This window comes from Pseudomyrmex gracilis, unplaced genomic scaffold (assembly GCF_002006095.1).
Source record: "Pseudomyrmex gracilis isolate BER0280 unplaced genomic scaffold, ASM200609v1 scaffold_314, whole genome shotgun sequence".
Taxonomy (NCBI): domain Eukaryota; kingdom Metazoa; phylum Arthropoda; class Insecta; order Hymenoptera; family Formicidae; genus Pseudomyrmex; species Pseudomyrmex gracilis.
This window is the reverse complement of record NW_018020898.1, coordinates 61,862-77,812: the sequence shown is the minus strand read 5'-3', so window position 1 is coordinate 77,812 and position 15,951 is coordinate 61,862. Positions and strand designations below refer to the sequence as shown.

Genomic DNA, 15,951 nt, shown 5'->3' with positions numbered 1-15,951 from the left:
TATATATATATATTCTATATATATATTCTATATATTATCTTCCTCTGTTGTTAAAAATTGATATCTCGATACCTTTGTTGCTGTCCTCTTGTCTTCTTTGGATAGCCCGATGCCGAATGCTGTCCAATTTCGCTTGACACACTTCGCTGTCCTCGTCGCTGCTCTGAGTTCCGTTGTCGGCATCGCCGTTCTTATCCTCCTTGTTTATATTCTTAAGTCTCTCGTTTGCACTCTTTGGTCGCTGTAGATTTCTGCTTAGATTCGGACTCTTTGTGTTTCTCTTCGCGGGCAATGTCTTGCTCTGAACGTAATTGTTGATTTTCACACTGTGCGGATATTTGCTGTTGGCATACGTCACGATTGGCTTGGCTATATTTGGTTTTACGCTACAATTTGTCGCGGAATTGCTTTTCGCGAGTACGTTTGCTTTGATGATGTTCAAATTTGTTTTTGCCATCGGATTTACGGTATTTATAATTGGTATTGCCTTCCCGTCGCCATCTATAGATGGTTTGCTCGGTATTGTAATTTGACACGGCGAGCTTAATTTGCTTGGTGTGGGGGTTTTCGGCAAAATTCGCGACAAGCCGGACGGCGGGCGGAAGTCCGGGCTCATCAGAGATTCCGGTACAGGAACCAATTTCGTAGCTGCTTGCAGAGGGCTTGATGTTTCTGAGTAGAAAATTTTTTTTCGTTATTTGTAATCTGGTTCCAATATAGTTTTTTGATTAAAGATACACCTTAATTGACTCCTACCTTCCATATCTTGCAAACTATTGTTCGACACTTTGTTATTCAACGTACCGGAAAGCATATTGGGATCTAAGCTTTGGGTCATTAGATTCGAATCATGTTCGCCGCTCAATAAACCATGACACGAAGAAACTATAGTGTCGGTGTGACAACTGGAAACCATTCGATCTGGCGACTTCATCTTCAAGGAAGTCCTTGAAGAAGCTAATTAAACATAGTTTGCGATTATTAAATTGATACTTGTCACGCGATAAACAAAACGTTCGTCATTTGTGTAAAATTATATATAAATTGTGCTTGGGGATAAGAGTGTTTGACGCTAGCACTGCTAGCAGAAGCGCGCAAATGATATTGTAGTCTACTATAATCGAAATTATATCGCTATTTAAAAGGAAGAATGTGAACTATGTAAAAGGTTTTTTCCAAATCGTCCAACACTAATATGCTAACGAAATCGTCTAAAGTAGCAACTGTGTAACGTTTTAACTGCTTTCATCGGCCAATGGTTTGTTTTCGCACTATAAGCTCAAACAAAAAGCGACTGCTCACAAAGTACAAGAAAGTGTAGGCATATGCACGAATCTGATTTTTAATTAATTAATTATTTTAACTGTGTTGTGAAAAGATTACAGATGTGTATAAGATAGATAAATGGAAACGGACTAGTAATGAGAAAAAAAAATTATAATAAAAATTACACACGTAATAAAACTAATATTAAAAATAATATTGAATTCTCTTGCACAAGTACTGGAAGTAAACTGTATAAGCTTCATTAATTATTCGCAATTTATTTTGTACTGTAGTTTTTTCTTTAAAGAATAATTACTATATCCTCTCGTAAATCTTTTTTAGTTTTTATTAAATGACGTGATATAAAATAATTGCCCTTAGATTCTTGCACATTCCTACTATGGTAATTTTATTCGATAAATCCTCAGTTTGACCTTGGATACCTTTGCAAGGGGTATGGCAGACACAGTGCTTTGCTTCATAAAATTTTGGCGATTGTAAGCATTTATCTTCATAGTATGTCAACATTGGCACTAGAGAAAACAGATCATAACTAGGATGTGTCTGTATTGAATATGACGATTGGAAAATCTAGACCACTACTAGTCCACTTCTCGCAACTACGAGTAAATCGATCTCTAAAAATTGTTAATCTCAAAACTCGTTCTCTCTCGGTTCATCCGTGACGAACGCTAATGATAAAAAGAAAAATGATACATTTTATTAGACTCACTAGGTCGTCTGGGAGAGTTTGTCCTGTTATGGCTAAGTCTACGTCTAGCGGCTGGAGAAGGACTCATTGTCACGCTACTCAAGCTGTGCACGCTCCCGGCATCGCTCTGTTGATTCAATTGCTGCTGATGATGCTGAGCTTTGCTCAGTATGAGCCTAAGTTTCCTGTCCGTCTCGTTTTCTAAGGATTCACCCGAGAGCGGACAGACCGACGCTAGATATTGAGCAAGTAATGCATGTTCACCAACGCGGAATTGTCTACCTCGTCCCTGAGAATACAGCCACTCCGCTTTCAAGCTGAGTAAGCGTTATTGCCAATCAGTTTTCCGAAATGTTCATATTCAATAGAACAATTTTTTTTATATATAACAAGAGAAAAATTATTAGAGAAAAAGAGAGGAGTTTAAGGATGTGTATATTTTTTTTTTGAAAAACCCACCTTTCAATAGGATCAACCGCATAACCGTCGATTGACTTTAAGCTCATACACCAATTAATAACAAAAGGTCGATAGTCGAACCCACTATAAACTACTTGTTAAGAATAATACACGCTAATTGTAATAATGTCATATATGTTAATGTAAACTAATATTCTTATGTATACTAATATTCTTATGTAAAAATATCATGAAAAAATCATGAAAGCAAAATGTTAAACACGCGTGACACTGCTTGATGATATTTAAAACATGGAATGCTGTATATTGTGTTAGTATAACAATTCTTTGTAGCTATAAAATATTTGTAATATTGAAAAGTACAACACATTAAAAAGGCTTTACTACTTTCTAAATGCAATAATAATAACAAATGTGCGTATATGTACAAAAAGGATACATATTGTTACCTGTCATACACACACATGGATTATTAGCAATGGAAAAATTCACCAAGTTTTTTAGATTAGCCAAGTGCGACATTTCATTCAAATCGGTGATATTGTTATTTGCCAATGTCAATGTTTCAAGAGATGTAGGCAAGTAGCGTTCGCATTGGCGCAGTGTTATTATGCGATTGTTATGTAAGAACAATTCCTGGAATAATGCAAGAACATTAAAAACACTGAACAAAAAATATCACACAAAAAAACCATTACACACCTTCAAATTTCGCAAATAAGATATATCTGATATATGACTGATACTGTTTTCAGACAGATCCAAGTGTTCCAGCTTCGTATTTGTATGTAGATGTTCAATAGACTAAAACAATTATACAAAATAAAATGTTGCTTGCTCCACTCTATTTGTCCTTGATTAAAATAAAAAATTAATAAAACAAATTGTACCCGTACCTTAATGTTATTGCCAGCCAAACACAAAGTTTGCAAATTGATCATATCCTTGATACCTTCTATTGTAAGTATACCGTTATTGGCTAAATTGAGAGTAACAAGATTATATAACTTGGATACTCCATACATTCGTAGCAATTGATTTCTAACCATTGAAAGCTGGAAGCAACAAGAGATTAAAGAACATGTACATATATTTTTGAATGACATGTTTTAAATTAAGAACAGTAATAATAAATAAAGTATAAATTATAAAAGTACGTTATTATTAAGTTTACTAACATAAATAAAACTTTCACACAAAATCTAGGTTTTAATCTTTGTAAACAAAAACATATTGGATATATACAAAATTAACTTGTCCCATTTTTGACAAGAACCTCTCGTCATTTTAGTTTGCAAATTAAAATTTTAAATACAAATCTCCGCATGTGCATAAAATTACCTTGGTAATTCTGTGGTAGGAATCCAAATTATCGAGACGTTGTAAATCATTGTCATCTATGATCAGTGTACTGATATCAGCATCTGAGGGACACCGGCTGAGTTTTTTGAGACCTTGACCGCTCAGGTCGAGAGTGTCACACACCAGAGATTCTAAGAACAAACCACACATTAGTCGGCAATGTGCAAAAACATCTGATTTACATTTGGATTGGATTAAGACACACAAGGAGTGATAGAAAAGAGAAATCAAAAATTGACAATCATGTGCAGAAGATTGATATGAAAGAAAATTCTAGTAAAGTGGATACTGCTGATCATATAAAACTGAAACACGCAAAAATATTCTGTCTATAAATTCATATATAGTCTACTTCGTCGTCAAAGTGAATTATGTATGTATTATAATATAATTATTTAAAAAATTATAAAAAAAAACTCGAAAACGATCTCACGAACCCGTTGAAGCCATGACGAACACAGCAAATCACAGTAATAAACCGAAACTGATGGACGCCGAGACGTGTTCCCAGATGTCATTAGTTGTCATCATCGGTCGTCCGTCGTCGTCGTCGTCGTCGTCGAGTGTGTTCGTGACACCGAACAATGCTATCTGTTCTCTTTGTAAGCGCGCCGACTTAAGCTTCGTGCAATCTTTATCTCTTTTCCTTCTCTCTCTGACGCTTGCGATCATATGACTGTCTCGCTTTAAGTACAGGAAGTAACACAGTGCGAATCGCAAAAAACAGACCTTGTGTATGTTAAATTTTTACAAAAAAAGAGAGAAGAATAGAATTGCGTTGACGCTGCAATTTTGACAGAGAGTGATGTGGAAAACGTTGCGGTTTAGCGCTTACAAAGTACACATAACGTTCGCAATTCTGTAATATTGCAGGAACAAATTTTTTGTACACGAGAGAGACATATAGAACAAACTTCGCTCTGTTTTCTTTTTTGTTATATATATAAAGTTGTTCGGGAATTTTATAAATTTTTTAACGCGTGCGATTCGTTAATTTCAATCGATAGGATTTTTAAAGATGGTTAGTCACTTTGGAGAGGTAACGTTTCCGTCATCGCGGGCGTTTTGGGATGATGAAGATGAATATGAACCGGTGAACAATTCTGAACATTGTCCGTGAGTAAAGATATTATATTTGTGTATTTTTTATGTAGAATCCCGATCTGATTTGTGTGTGTGTGATATTTATATTTTCATATTATAAATATGACATTTATAATATTTATAATATTAACAGAAGAATTCTATATAACGTAAGTCTGCGAATGTTATTTATATAATATATACGATTTTATTGTTTCAGAAAATTATACGTAAACTGGCTACAAAGCAAGCCGCAATGTATAGAAACATTGATTTTGATGGAAGGAGATCCATTGACTTGTACTATAAAATTTGTTTTTACTATTTAGTTCTAACGGTTTAAAATTATTGTTGACTTATTATATAATGTAAGTATTATTATTAATGTTTTAGCTTTTATGGCGCAATCCTTGTGTCACAAACTGGATGAAACGTGCATCATAGAAAATGAACATCGCAAGAAGGTTTCTGTTATTTATAAAATTGACAAAGGCATGTATTTGTGTACTTTTTTGTCACAATTTGATACAAGAGAGGCGGGAAAATTCATAGAACAAGTAAGTATTTTGTTCAATTATAATTTTTTTTTTTTTTTCTTGCATCTTGATATATTTGTAAAACTTGAGAAATGTTATATATGTGTATTTGATTTTTACAGCTATCTGACTTATTGTTAAGCACAGAGAACACAATTGCAATAGTGTGTCGTCACATATCACAGTTTCAGAGTACAGATATTCCCGAGTCTTCATCATTTTTAAGAGTATTAACCACTAAAAATACAAAAAATGTTGCTGAACGCAAGATCGAATCATTAGAACAGCCAAATATTATATTTGGCGTTGGAGCAGGAGGTATTTACACACTTTTATGTACAAATATATACACGTAAAACACGTGTTAATCTTTTGAGAATGGAATAATTTTTTTGATGTGTTGAAAAGTTTTTAAAGGATCAAAGGCACATTAGAAATATATTAATAAAAGTTTGATATCTAGAATATTCCGTCCACAAAAGAATTAATTACAAATTAATCTCTAAATCAACTGATTATTTTGTTTCAGTTTTATCTTATGCTGAACTTGCAAACATGCCAGCTACATTATACGTATTATATGTAGACAGTTTCATATTAGATTCCAAATGCATTGAACCAATTTTACAAATTCTACCTAATGAAATATGTTGTAAATTGCAACATCCCAAAGTTGGGATGGAAAATGTTTTCAATAAAGGAAATCTTTACATGTAAAAAAAATTAGTTCATTTTATTTTTTTCATATAAATAAATAATTTTCTGATCTCGGACTAAATATGTTAATTATATTAACAAAAATATTACTTATTTTGAGTTTCACCAGATGTATGATATAAACAAAAAGGAAAAAAAAAAAACAAAAACCTCATATTACGCTGAAATGGTCGATATAAAATTAATGTACACGGTACATGTGTATACATCACATACAAACTTTACACAACAATTGTAAATTAACAGTATATTTCTTTCTTTTGTCTGTATAATACTTCGCTTACGGAATATAATACATTCGATGGCCGCACATGCGTAGTTCTATGCGTTCCGTAAGTGAAGTAAGATGATAATGGTTTTGCAATTGATATAACTTTATATTAGAGAGATACGCTATATATATATATATATATATAGTTATATATATTGCCTGCCATTATGGTTGCTGCGGATAGTAGCTGCGTGATGGACCAGCCGGTGGAATCGGATTATTTCCTGGGAAGTATGACGTGTTAGGTGGATAAGCATATGATTGGAAAGTATTTTGATTAGCAGCTGATGCCGGAGCTGCCGTAGGACGAATGCCGGGCGTTGGTGCAATATGATGAATTGGTGGTACCATATGATTCATTGTATTTACAGGTGGAGGTGGTACTGAAACGTTTGCAGGTGGAAATGTTGCTGGATAAGTTGTGTTGTTTGATGGTGGAAAATTTGCTGGATATGTGGGAAAATGTACTGTTGAGACATCTATTGGTTTAATTGAATCTGTAGCGTCAACGGTTGTACATCCATTTGCAGAAACTGGCGCTGGTACTGTTGACGGTGCTTCGATCTTAGAAGACTTTCCAGGTGTTACTGTAACATTTGTAATATCCAAGTATTTTAACATTCATTTAAAAATATCTTTCTAACGACTTCATAAATATAAGTGTGTTATTTTTGTTTACCATTTGGTGTATTAGATGCAGAATCTAAAGTAGTAGCAGGAACAGGTCGTTCTCTGCATGTTTCGCTAGATGATGGTATCATTGGTGGTGAATCAGGTGGTTTTGAATTATTCGATTGTGAATATAAATCCAATACCTGATGGCAAATATCTAAAAATACAAATGTATTTGAGTCGATTTCTAAAATATTAAAAAAAAAACAAACATTTTATAAAATACCGAAACAATTTTATTTTGAATAATTTTTACCTTCCAAAAGGTCCATGGTAACGTCCTCGACAAACATATCCCACCAGCGTAAATGTCTTTGATGTCTTCCTACCCAATCTACTACTTCAAACTTACTCAACTTTCCTGCTAAGTACATGAGAGCAACAGCTATGATTTCTGGCTCCCATTGTAACGACAATGTGGTACACAAACTAGAAGAAGAAAAATGTTTATTTTGTACATTTAGATACAAAATGCAGCCTATACTAATGAGAATTAAATCGAATCATATATACCTGTCATTAACAAATGTCCAAGCCATTTGAACCATTTTTTGCAACTTGACTTTATCCCCTAGTACATAAAATTGCCTGTATTAATAGAACTTACACTTGTGTGTGTTGATATGTGTGTAAGAATCTATATATGTTACATTACCTTTAAGACACTTTGCATATTTTAATAAATAGTTGTAGGGATGTTCCACTTGCAGGTCAAATTTTATAGTTTGTAATAAAATTCTTTCCAATGTCAATACCTCTTCCTATTAAAAAAATCGCAAAACATTTTGTTTAAAATAAGAAGATAGAACACACTTTATAGTAAATTACTTACTTTAGGATCTTCTCCAAATGTCATAAACTTTTGTTCCGATACTAAAATCTTTGCAGTTCGTATAATATCTTTACATTTCTTTGGAGTTTCTTCAACTTTGCCAGCTAAAAGCAAACAGCAGCAAGCTGTCACCTAAATTACAATAATACAATTTATATTTAGGAATGTTATATGTAAAGAATTTGATATATCTATATACATCTATATGTATCTACATGTTTATACATATATATCTTATTATACTTACATATCGTGGAAAAGTTTTAAATGAATGAAACATATAGAATCGGTGAAAGTAAACAACACCCGTTGCCATTGTGTTGTAACCTAAATCCATTTTTGTACCAGTGTCGATGATAAAACGTGCACCTTCCTTTCGATATCTGCATTCCGTTTCATAATCAATACCATCCTGAATGGACGGTGTGTTTCGTAATTCTTTTTTCTCGTAATACCAACAAGGCATGGTGAAATACCTTTTGTATGAAAATATGTAAATGTTAAAATCTGTTCTGTGAATAAAAAATACCTGACAATAAAACACAAATTAGAAAGAAGAATAGAGTTTGTGGATATTTAATTACGTAGTTCAGTTCAATTAACCTTGCAAACTGATCCTAATTTTTATCACTTGTTTCTACTTCTTTTTACAATCACAGCTAACTTTACTCTTTTGAATCTCTTACAATTTCAAGCGTTGCCGAAAAGTCTAGATTCTAAATAAATTATTAAACGATAAACAGTTAATAATTGTTTGGTTTAGTCCCTTCCTCTCTTTTTTTTTTCCAATTCCGATTTAAATATCTTCAGCCACCTGCACAAATTTTTGTAGGTATGATGGAAAACACATTATCGTTCCTTTTCTACTCCTCTACTGATTTTGGTGTAATTACATCACTCAATCAATAAACATAAAATTGTTTTAGGTTTTAGGTAGTCTTTGAACCACCAAAACTAATATAGAAATAAAAAAGCACATATCTGGCGGTAATAACTAACAAAGATAGAAGTTTCTATGATGTATTTATCTTGTCTTTACTCTTAACTCTAAGTTTCTGACATATTATTTCTATAAAACTCACCGAATAATTTTTTTCTTCTTTTAACGTGCTGATCGGCAATGTCACGAATCTTTGTAGCAAAAGTACTCCGTTTAATTCCGCTTTGCTGCAACCAGAAAGGAACCTTCCTTCTCTCGGTTATAACTATGGGTTAACTTCGACTGCCGCGCTGTGGTTGTGCAAACTTACGAAACACAAAATTCTGACAGTTATCCTTGTCGTCTGCAGCGATGAGAGAAGACTAACCTTGTTACTACCAGAGAGAAACCTGAGAGCGGCCATGCCATTGCAGTTTCTTACGACGGTTTCAACCGCTGGTTTTAGGCCGTATTTCCACAAAAGTGGAACTCAAAGGCCGTTCTACATTAAACGCAAGTAGCAGATCTCGTGGAATTGACCAATTGCAGAGTCAAATCAGCCAATCGACCAACGTGATTGATCAGTTCCACGAGACCTGGGATTTGAGTTTCATGGAGAACGGCCTTTGAGTTCCAGTTTTGTGGAAATACGGCTAAAACCAGCGGCTGAAACCGTCGTAAAAAATTACCATAGGATGGCCGCTCTCAGATTTCTCTCTGATAGAAGTATTATATATATGGGTGCACATTGGCAACTATACTGCGTTTAATTTGAGAAGAGAAGTTTGCTGCGCATAAGAGAAAAAAAAGCAAAGTAGGGATTGCGTGCGGGATTGGTGGAACATTTGCTGACAACCAATGGCTGCGAAGGAAGGTGACGTTTTGGTAGGGGAGATGCACGAAATGGACGAGTTTTCGCGTTCATCTGGTTTCTTTTCTCGATTTGAACATGGTATCCTGGAAGTGAGAGAAAATCGGAACACATTGGGTGCGTTCAGACAACTCAACAGTTGCACAACGGTTGAGAGATAATGGGTGCGTTCAGACAACTCAACAGTTGCACAACGGTTGAGAGATAATCACTTCTGATTGGATCATACTTTTGGAACCGCAGCAGATTTTGAAGAATAGTCCTATCATAAGTGATGATCTCTCAACCGTTGAGTTGTCTGAACGCACCCATTGTGATGATCTTTCAACTGTTGAGTTGTCTGAACGCACCCATTAAGGGTCGTCTACAATGGAGAGTTTTAGACCGTAACAGTAAGAAATTGACAAATCACAATCGATTATTCTTCTGTACTTGGTCTGTGATTGGTCCATTTCTTACTATTACGGCCTACAACTCTCCATTGTAGACGGCTCTGAACAGGCCTTATTAATTATTACGATCCCACACACACACTTCTGACTTCTGATAGCTACTAAAAATTCAGTTCAATTATTACGCTCTTGCGTGTACGAGCGTTACGTGAGAGAATCAGTCGTCGGGTTTCGATGTATAAAATGGCTCTATTTGCAAGAAGCATCTGCAAAACTCTGTCTCAGGTAACATGACGTTCTGTAAAATTTGTAAAATTCCAGTGTTCATATCTGTGAAACGCAAAAAATCGACATGATGCGTAAGTATCAATAATTTATCTCGTGCTTTTCATGTTGTGTAAAGATGCAATATGACATTTCTCGAAGCAATAAATAATATAATCAAGAGAGTTGCGGATTTGAGTATTTTTTTTTTATTTAAAGTGCATATGTATTTTTGATCGTTAGGTCAGAGACTTGTTTTTATCGTGCTAGAAATGTGTCTGAATATTTCATGATTATAAATAAGAAATATGAAAGTGTGTGTAGTATGTACATATACATATGTAACATATATATATGTAACATATATATATATGTGAAATATTATGTATTACACTTCTATATTGTTTTTGTTTGTTTAGGCTCAGAAAAGCACAGTAAGAGCTCTGCATGTGGGAGCAATTCGGCAGCAAGAATCAGTAAGGATATCTGTTTTTTTTTAATTTACAATTGAGTATATATCGTCACTCCCTACGTATAATTACATAAGTGTCACATATGGGATTTTCAGTTTATTGCATGGTGACACTCAGAAAGTCATGTTCTTTGTGGTCACCAAGTATTAAAAAAAAATATTCATAAGTATGGTAAAAATTTATAATCGAAAGATCCCTTAACTAGGGAAACTATGTGAAGCTTCAAACTTTTAAACTGCTTTCTTCTAAAATATATCTTCAGCCACCTGCACTAATTTTTGTAGGTATGATGTAAAACACATTATTATTCCTTTTCTACTCCTCTACTGATTTTATATACGATTATATGTAGGGAGTGACGATATATATATATGTATACACATCTTTTATAGAGGTTATACATGCAATAAATATACATACATGTATAATTTCTTTCAGACAGTTGAACAAGAAGGAAAGACAAAATGCACCTTGATACCAGGAGATGGTGTTGGACCAGAACTTGTAGTTGCGGTTCAGAGTGTATTCAAGGCTGCAGATGTTCCAGTTGATTTCGAACCTTATTTTCTGTCTGAAGTAAATCCAACTTTGAGCGCTCCTCTAGATCAAGTTTCCAACAGTATTGCTAGAAATAGAGTCTGTTTAAAGGTTTGATTTTCTCTTTCAGAATAATATATTCACAATATTGTTTTTGTGTACATAGATAAATAATCACTTCTGTATTCTTCCTCGTGAAAACTTTATAATAGCAGGGAAGTGGCCAATTCGGGGCAATAACCAGATCTTCGTGTCAATAAACTTCTTTATTTTAAAAAACTTGACAAACGTTTCGACCTAATTTGTGTCTTCTTCAGTGTACTACATATAAGTATGGTGTATGTGGTAGAGTATATATTTCAAAAGAGTAGGATAGAAATGAGAAGGAGAGTAGAGTCTAGACAGAGCAGGAAGGTAACAAAAATAACAGGCGTTCGCAAAAAATGAGATGTAATAGGATAAGATATACGTTAAAAAGAAAATTGTAAGAAAATTGTAAGAAATGTAACCAAGTCCCCTTCGAAGCCGAGAGGTATGAAGGTATAATAAACTAACAGTGTACTACATATAATAATTATAGATTATATTAAACAATCTTATGCAAGGGGTTGATAACACGTACTCCAAATTACAAGGTTTGACACTTACAGGAAGGCTCGTAGGTATAGGAAGAACTCGGTCCATCAGATGCGCAAAAAATAAAGAAGTTTATTGATACGAAGATCTGGTTATTGTCTCGAATTGGCCACTTCCCTACTATTATAATCACTAAAATACTTAATTTAAATAGTATATAGGTTTGTTGCATAATTGAAACACACATAACTCAAAATATAAATTGCAATTGGGAGAAAGATTAAATTTTTTTTTAACTGTAATACTCAAGAAAAAATAATGAAATAAGTTTTAATTTGTACAATATTTGATGTTACAGGGTATTCTAGCAACTCCAGATCACTCCATGACAGGAGAATTACAAACTTTGAACATGAAATTACGTAAAAGCCTGGATTTATATTCAAATGTTGTGCATGTAAAATCTCTACCGGGTGTAAGGTCGCGCCATCAGAATGTGGACTGTGTTATTATCAGAGAACAAACGGAAGGAGAATACTCTGCGTTGGAGCATGAATCTGTCAAAGGAGTGGTGGAATGCTTGAAAATTGTAACTGCCACAAAAAGTCAGAGAATCGCGAAGTTTGCCTTCGATTACGCTGTTAAGAACAATCGCAAAAAAGTTACATGTGTTCATAAAGCTAACATAATGAAGCTCGGCGATGGGCTCTTTTTAAGGTCGTGTCAAGAAATTGCTAAACTTTATCCCAGGTAGATTCTAATCTTTTTATCATTTATCGTCTGTGTAAAGTATTTTATAAATTTATTGCGATATGTTTTTATACGTATATATATATATTTTCGGAGATAGAATTACGTTCGAAACGATGATCGTTGACAATTGCACCATGCAAATGGTTTCCAATCCGCATCAGTTTGACGTTATGGTAATGCCGAATTTATACGGAAATATCGTAGATAATCTTGCCTCTGGATTGGTTGGGGGTGCGGGAGTAGTTGCCGGTGCAAGTTACAGCGCTGAGTGTGTCGTCTTCGAACCGGTAATATATTTGGTTTTATGTCTGTGTATAATATGAGTTATATTTATACTATAATTTGTCTAAAAGAAGAAAAGAAAAATCTCTAATTAAATTTATATATAAGTTAACATGTTCCTTAAAACTTAACACAAAATTCACTTTCTTTGGGCAGGGTGCAAGGCATACATATTCCGAAGCAGTGGGAAAGAATGTCGCAAATCCAACCGCGATGTTTTTATGCGCGGTGAAGATGCTGAATCATGTAAATCTCAAACGATACGGCGAGCAGATCCGAGAAGCGTTAAATCGCGTTCTGAACGATGGGAAGGTGCTTACGAAAGATCTGGGCGGACAAAGCTCAACAACAGAATTCACTGCCGCCGTAATAAACAGTCTACGCTAATGAGAAAACAACTTGTACAACTTATAGGAGAACATAGACTTTAATGTCGTAAACTCTTGTACTGAAATCACACTTGCAATATATGAAAGATGACCGTACGAATTGTAGTATTACGTCCGTTTTAGAATATTTTAAAGAAAGTACGTGTTATAAAATATGTAAAATATTAGCTCCTCGTTATGTAAATGAGAAACCTTGCATCTTTATTCTGTAATTTTTAAAGCTGGTATTACATTCTCGCGTTTTTGTCAAAACAAGATAGATATGTTGGTTGAGTTATTGAATAGTTTTCTAGAGAACAACACTAGAAAAATAAATGACTTTAAGGCTCGTTGAATTTAATAACAAGATACATCGTCACTCCCTACGTATAATTACATAAGTGTCACATATGGGGTTTTCAGTTTATTGCATAGTGACACTCGGAAAGTCATGTTCTTTGTGGTCACCAAGTATTAAAAAAAAAATATTCACAAGTATGGTAAAAATTTAAAACCGAAAGACCCCTTAACTAGGGAAACTATATGAAGCTTTAAAAACTTTTAAACTGCTCTCCTCTAAAATTTGCGTTTTGGAGTTACGGGATTATACGTAGGGAGTGACGATATATAAGGCCCTACGAGCCATTCTCAGGATGTTTTAAGTGGAAACTGTACGCGTATATATATACATACACATGTAACGAATTCAACTTGTAAATTTTTACAAGTGAGTGTTTTTTTGAGTTGAAAACTCAATTCTTAAAATCATACGGGATGCTGGATTTTTTGCATCTCACATATGACAGACTCCGGATACCCTCCTAATTTTTAAAATTTTGCGAAAAAAACTCTTCGGCCAGGAGTCGAATCTGGAATCTCTGGCTTTCCGTGCCATCGCCTTCCCTGTTAGGCCACCGAGGCGCTTGGAGTTGGTCTCGCAATATTCATACATATATCGAAGATGGTCTGATGATGTTGTTAACGCTAATCTTCAGTCATATGTGAGATGCAAAATCCAGCATCCCGTATGATTTTAAGAATTGAGTTTTCAACTCAAAAAAAACACTCACTTGTAAAAATTTACAAGTTGAATACGTTACATGTGTATGTATATATATACACGTACAGTTTCTACTTAAAACATCCTGAGAATGGGGCCCTCGTAGGGCCTTATATATATCTTGTTACTAGAACAATAGCCAATTAGATCTTTATCGTTAGCAAAAAAAACGCATTATAAATTACAGAATAAGAAAGCAGTCATGCTTTGTATTTAAAAACACGGAGAAACTTAAATTTCTCTGTTTAATTAGTTGTGCAATAACAAAGCTTGTATTATATATAATAAATAAATTTATCTTGTGTACATAGATATTAGTATATAACAATTGTTTTGCTCCGGTGTAAGCAAAATTGCTAAAATAATCAATTGGTCTCGGTGAAGTTGCTCTATGAGTCATAAATCATAGCGTAAGAAAATTTTATACCGACGAATAAATATGGTATAAATTAAAAAAAAAAGCATTATCAGTTTTCGAATTACATAATTCGACGAGAAGTAACACGAGCAGCAGATTTTGACACTTTTTTCAAGTAGTATTAAAAAATTTTAATTTCATACACACAAATATACATATATACATACACTTTTTTTTTATTAAGGTAAAAAAGACGCCCCAGGAATCGCTCCTATTAGGCTTAGTACATATATATACATACACACATATATACAGGGTCCGCCACTTAAATCCGGACAAAAATTTTTTTCTCGAAAAAGTTGTTTATTACAAAAAATATGAAAAAACATAAATAGACTGCTTTATAGCTGGGTTAAGGGATCTTTTCTAAGACATTTTACTCAATGTATCCGCCCTGCGCCTCGATCACCGCTTCAATCCTATTCNGAAAGCGCGAGCATGCCGTCTGCAATTGCGCACGGTCCATTTTTATGAATGCCGCTTCAATAGCGGCTTGGAGAGAGGCTACATTAGGGTGTCTGGCTTTGTTAATATCCCTCTCGACTACGCCCCACACGTAGTAGTCGAGAGGATTCAGATCGGGACTACTCGGAGGCCAGAAATCCTTCGACCAAAACTTGTCGATGTTGTCCGATAGCCAGTTCTGCACCAAGTGACTCGTATGAGCAGGTGCGCCGTCTTGTTGGAAGATATACGGCCTTCCTGCAGCTACGTCCTCCATCCAAGGCTTGACTGTAGTCCTCAAGATCTCCACATAAACCTCCTTCGTGATTGTTTCTCTCTTGTTGAAGAAATGAGGCGGCATGATGTCGCCCTCACTCGAGACGACGCTTAGGACGTGGACACTGGCTGGAAACTTGGTCCTGCCCACCACGGGGACGTCCTCGGGGTCGTGAGCGAACCAACGGTCATTTCTTCGATTCACCTTGGCATCCACTGTGAAGATCTTCTCGTCAGAGAAAAACTTGATGCGGCCAGCAGCTGTGTGTTTCAGTGAACACACGAGCAAATTGCAGCANGCAAGTCTCTTGGCCTTGGCGGTCTTGGAGAGCATCTGTCGGACCTTGAGGATGTAGGACTTGTATCTGAGGTCCTCTTGGACAATCCGACGAACGGTGGTGTCGCTCACCCCCAAGATGGCCGCTAATTTTGCGAGTGAAACTCCTG

At 34.9% G+C, this 15,951-nt stretch overlaps 4 protein-coding genes across 7 annotated transcripts in view; 2 read left to right on the top strand and 2 right to left on the bottom strand.

The window, feature by feature from the left end:
• The window catches only part of LOC109860019, a 7,721-nt gene extending 3,432 nt beyond the window's left edge, over positions 1-4,289 (bottom strand). The window contains 9 exon segments of the mRNA XM_020438851.1: positions 73-672; positions 757-957; positions 2,000-2,295; positions 2,438-2,521; positions 2,838-3,034; positions 3,101-3,202; positions 3,295-3,453; positions 3,740-3,891; positions 4,198-4,289. Coding sequence (XP_020294440.1) covers positions 73-672; positions 757-957; positions 2,000-2,295; positions 2,438-2,521; positions 2,838-3,034; positions 3,101-3,202; positions 3,295-3,453; positions 3,740-3,891; positions 4,198-4,210 — 1,804 coding nt within the window. The 5' untranslated portion in view covers positions 4,211-4,289.
• An 83-nt stretch (positions 4,290-4,372) lies between these two features.
• On the top strand, positions 4,373-6,116 carry LOC109860018 (proteasome assembly chaperone 1). Its single transcript, XM_020438849.1, has 5 exons — positions 4,373-4,876; positions 5,064-5,143; positions 5,237-5,400; positions 5,502-5,697; positions 5,909-6,116. The coding sequence occupies exons 1-5, from the start codon at positions 4,779-4,781 to the stop codon at positions 6,094-6,096; spliced, it is 726 nt and encodes a 241-aa protein (XP_020294438.1). The 5' UTR covers positions 4,373-4,778; the 3' UTR covers positions 6,097-6,116.
• A 406-nt stretch (positions 6,117-6,522) lies between these two features.
• Positions 6,523-9,178, bottom strand: LOC109860012 (cyclin-K). 4 transcript variants are annotated; one of them, XM_020438843.1, is made up of 8 exons: positions 8,954-9,178; positions 8,119-8,383; positions 7,872-8,003; positions 7,695-7,800; positions 7,553-7,610; positions 7,296-7,468; positions 7,047-7,196; positions 6,523-6,954 (listed from the first exon to the last, which is right to left on the bottom strand). In XM_020438843.1, the coding sequence occupies exons 2-8, from the start codon at positions 8,335-8,337 to the stop codon at positions 6,533-6,535; spliced, it is 1,260 nt and encodes a 419-aa protein (XP_020294432.1). In that variant the 5' UTR covers positions 8,338-8,383; positions 8,954-9,178; the 3' UTR covers positions 6,523-6,532. The 4 variants fall into 4 exon arrangements, with proteins under 4 accessions (XP_020294432.1, XP_020294431.1, XP_020294433.1 ...); XM_020438842.1 differs by having other exon boundaries at positions 8,119-8,347; XM_020438844.1 differs by lacking the exon at positions 8,954-9,178 and adding an exon at positions 8,475-8,943.
• A 1,008-nt stretch (positions 9,179-10,186) lies between these two features.
• Positions 10,187-13,518, top strand: LOC109860007 (isocitrate dehydrogenase [NAD] subunit beta, mitochondrial). Its single transcript, XM_020438828.1, has 6 exons — positions 10,187-10,338; positions 10,737-10,793; positions 11,229-11,438; positions 12,262-12,653; positions 12,754-12,943; positions 13,095-13,518. The coding sequence occupies exons 1-6, from the start codon at positions 10,288-10,290 to the stop codon at positions 13,323-13,325; spliced, it is 1,131 nt and encodes a 376-aa protein (XP_020294417.1). The 5' UTR covers positions 10,187-10,287; the 3' UTR covers positions 13,326-13,518.
• Positions 13,519-15,951: the final 2,433 nt, after the last annotated feature.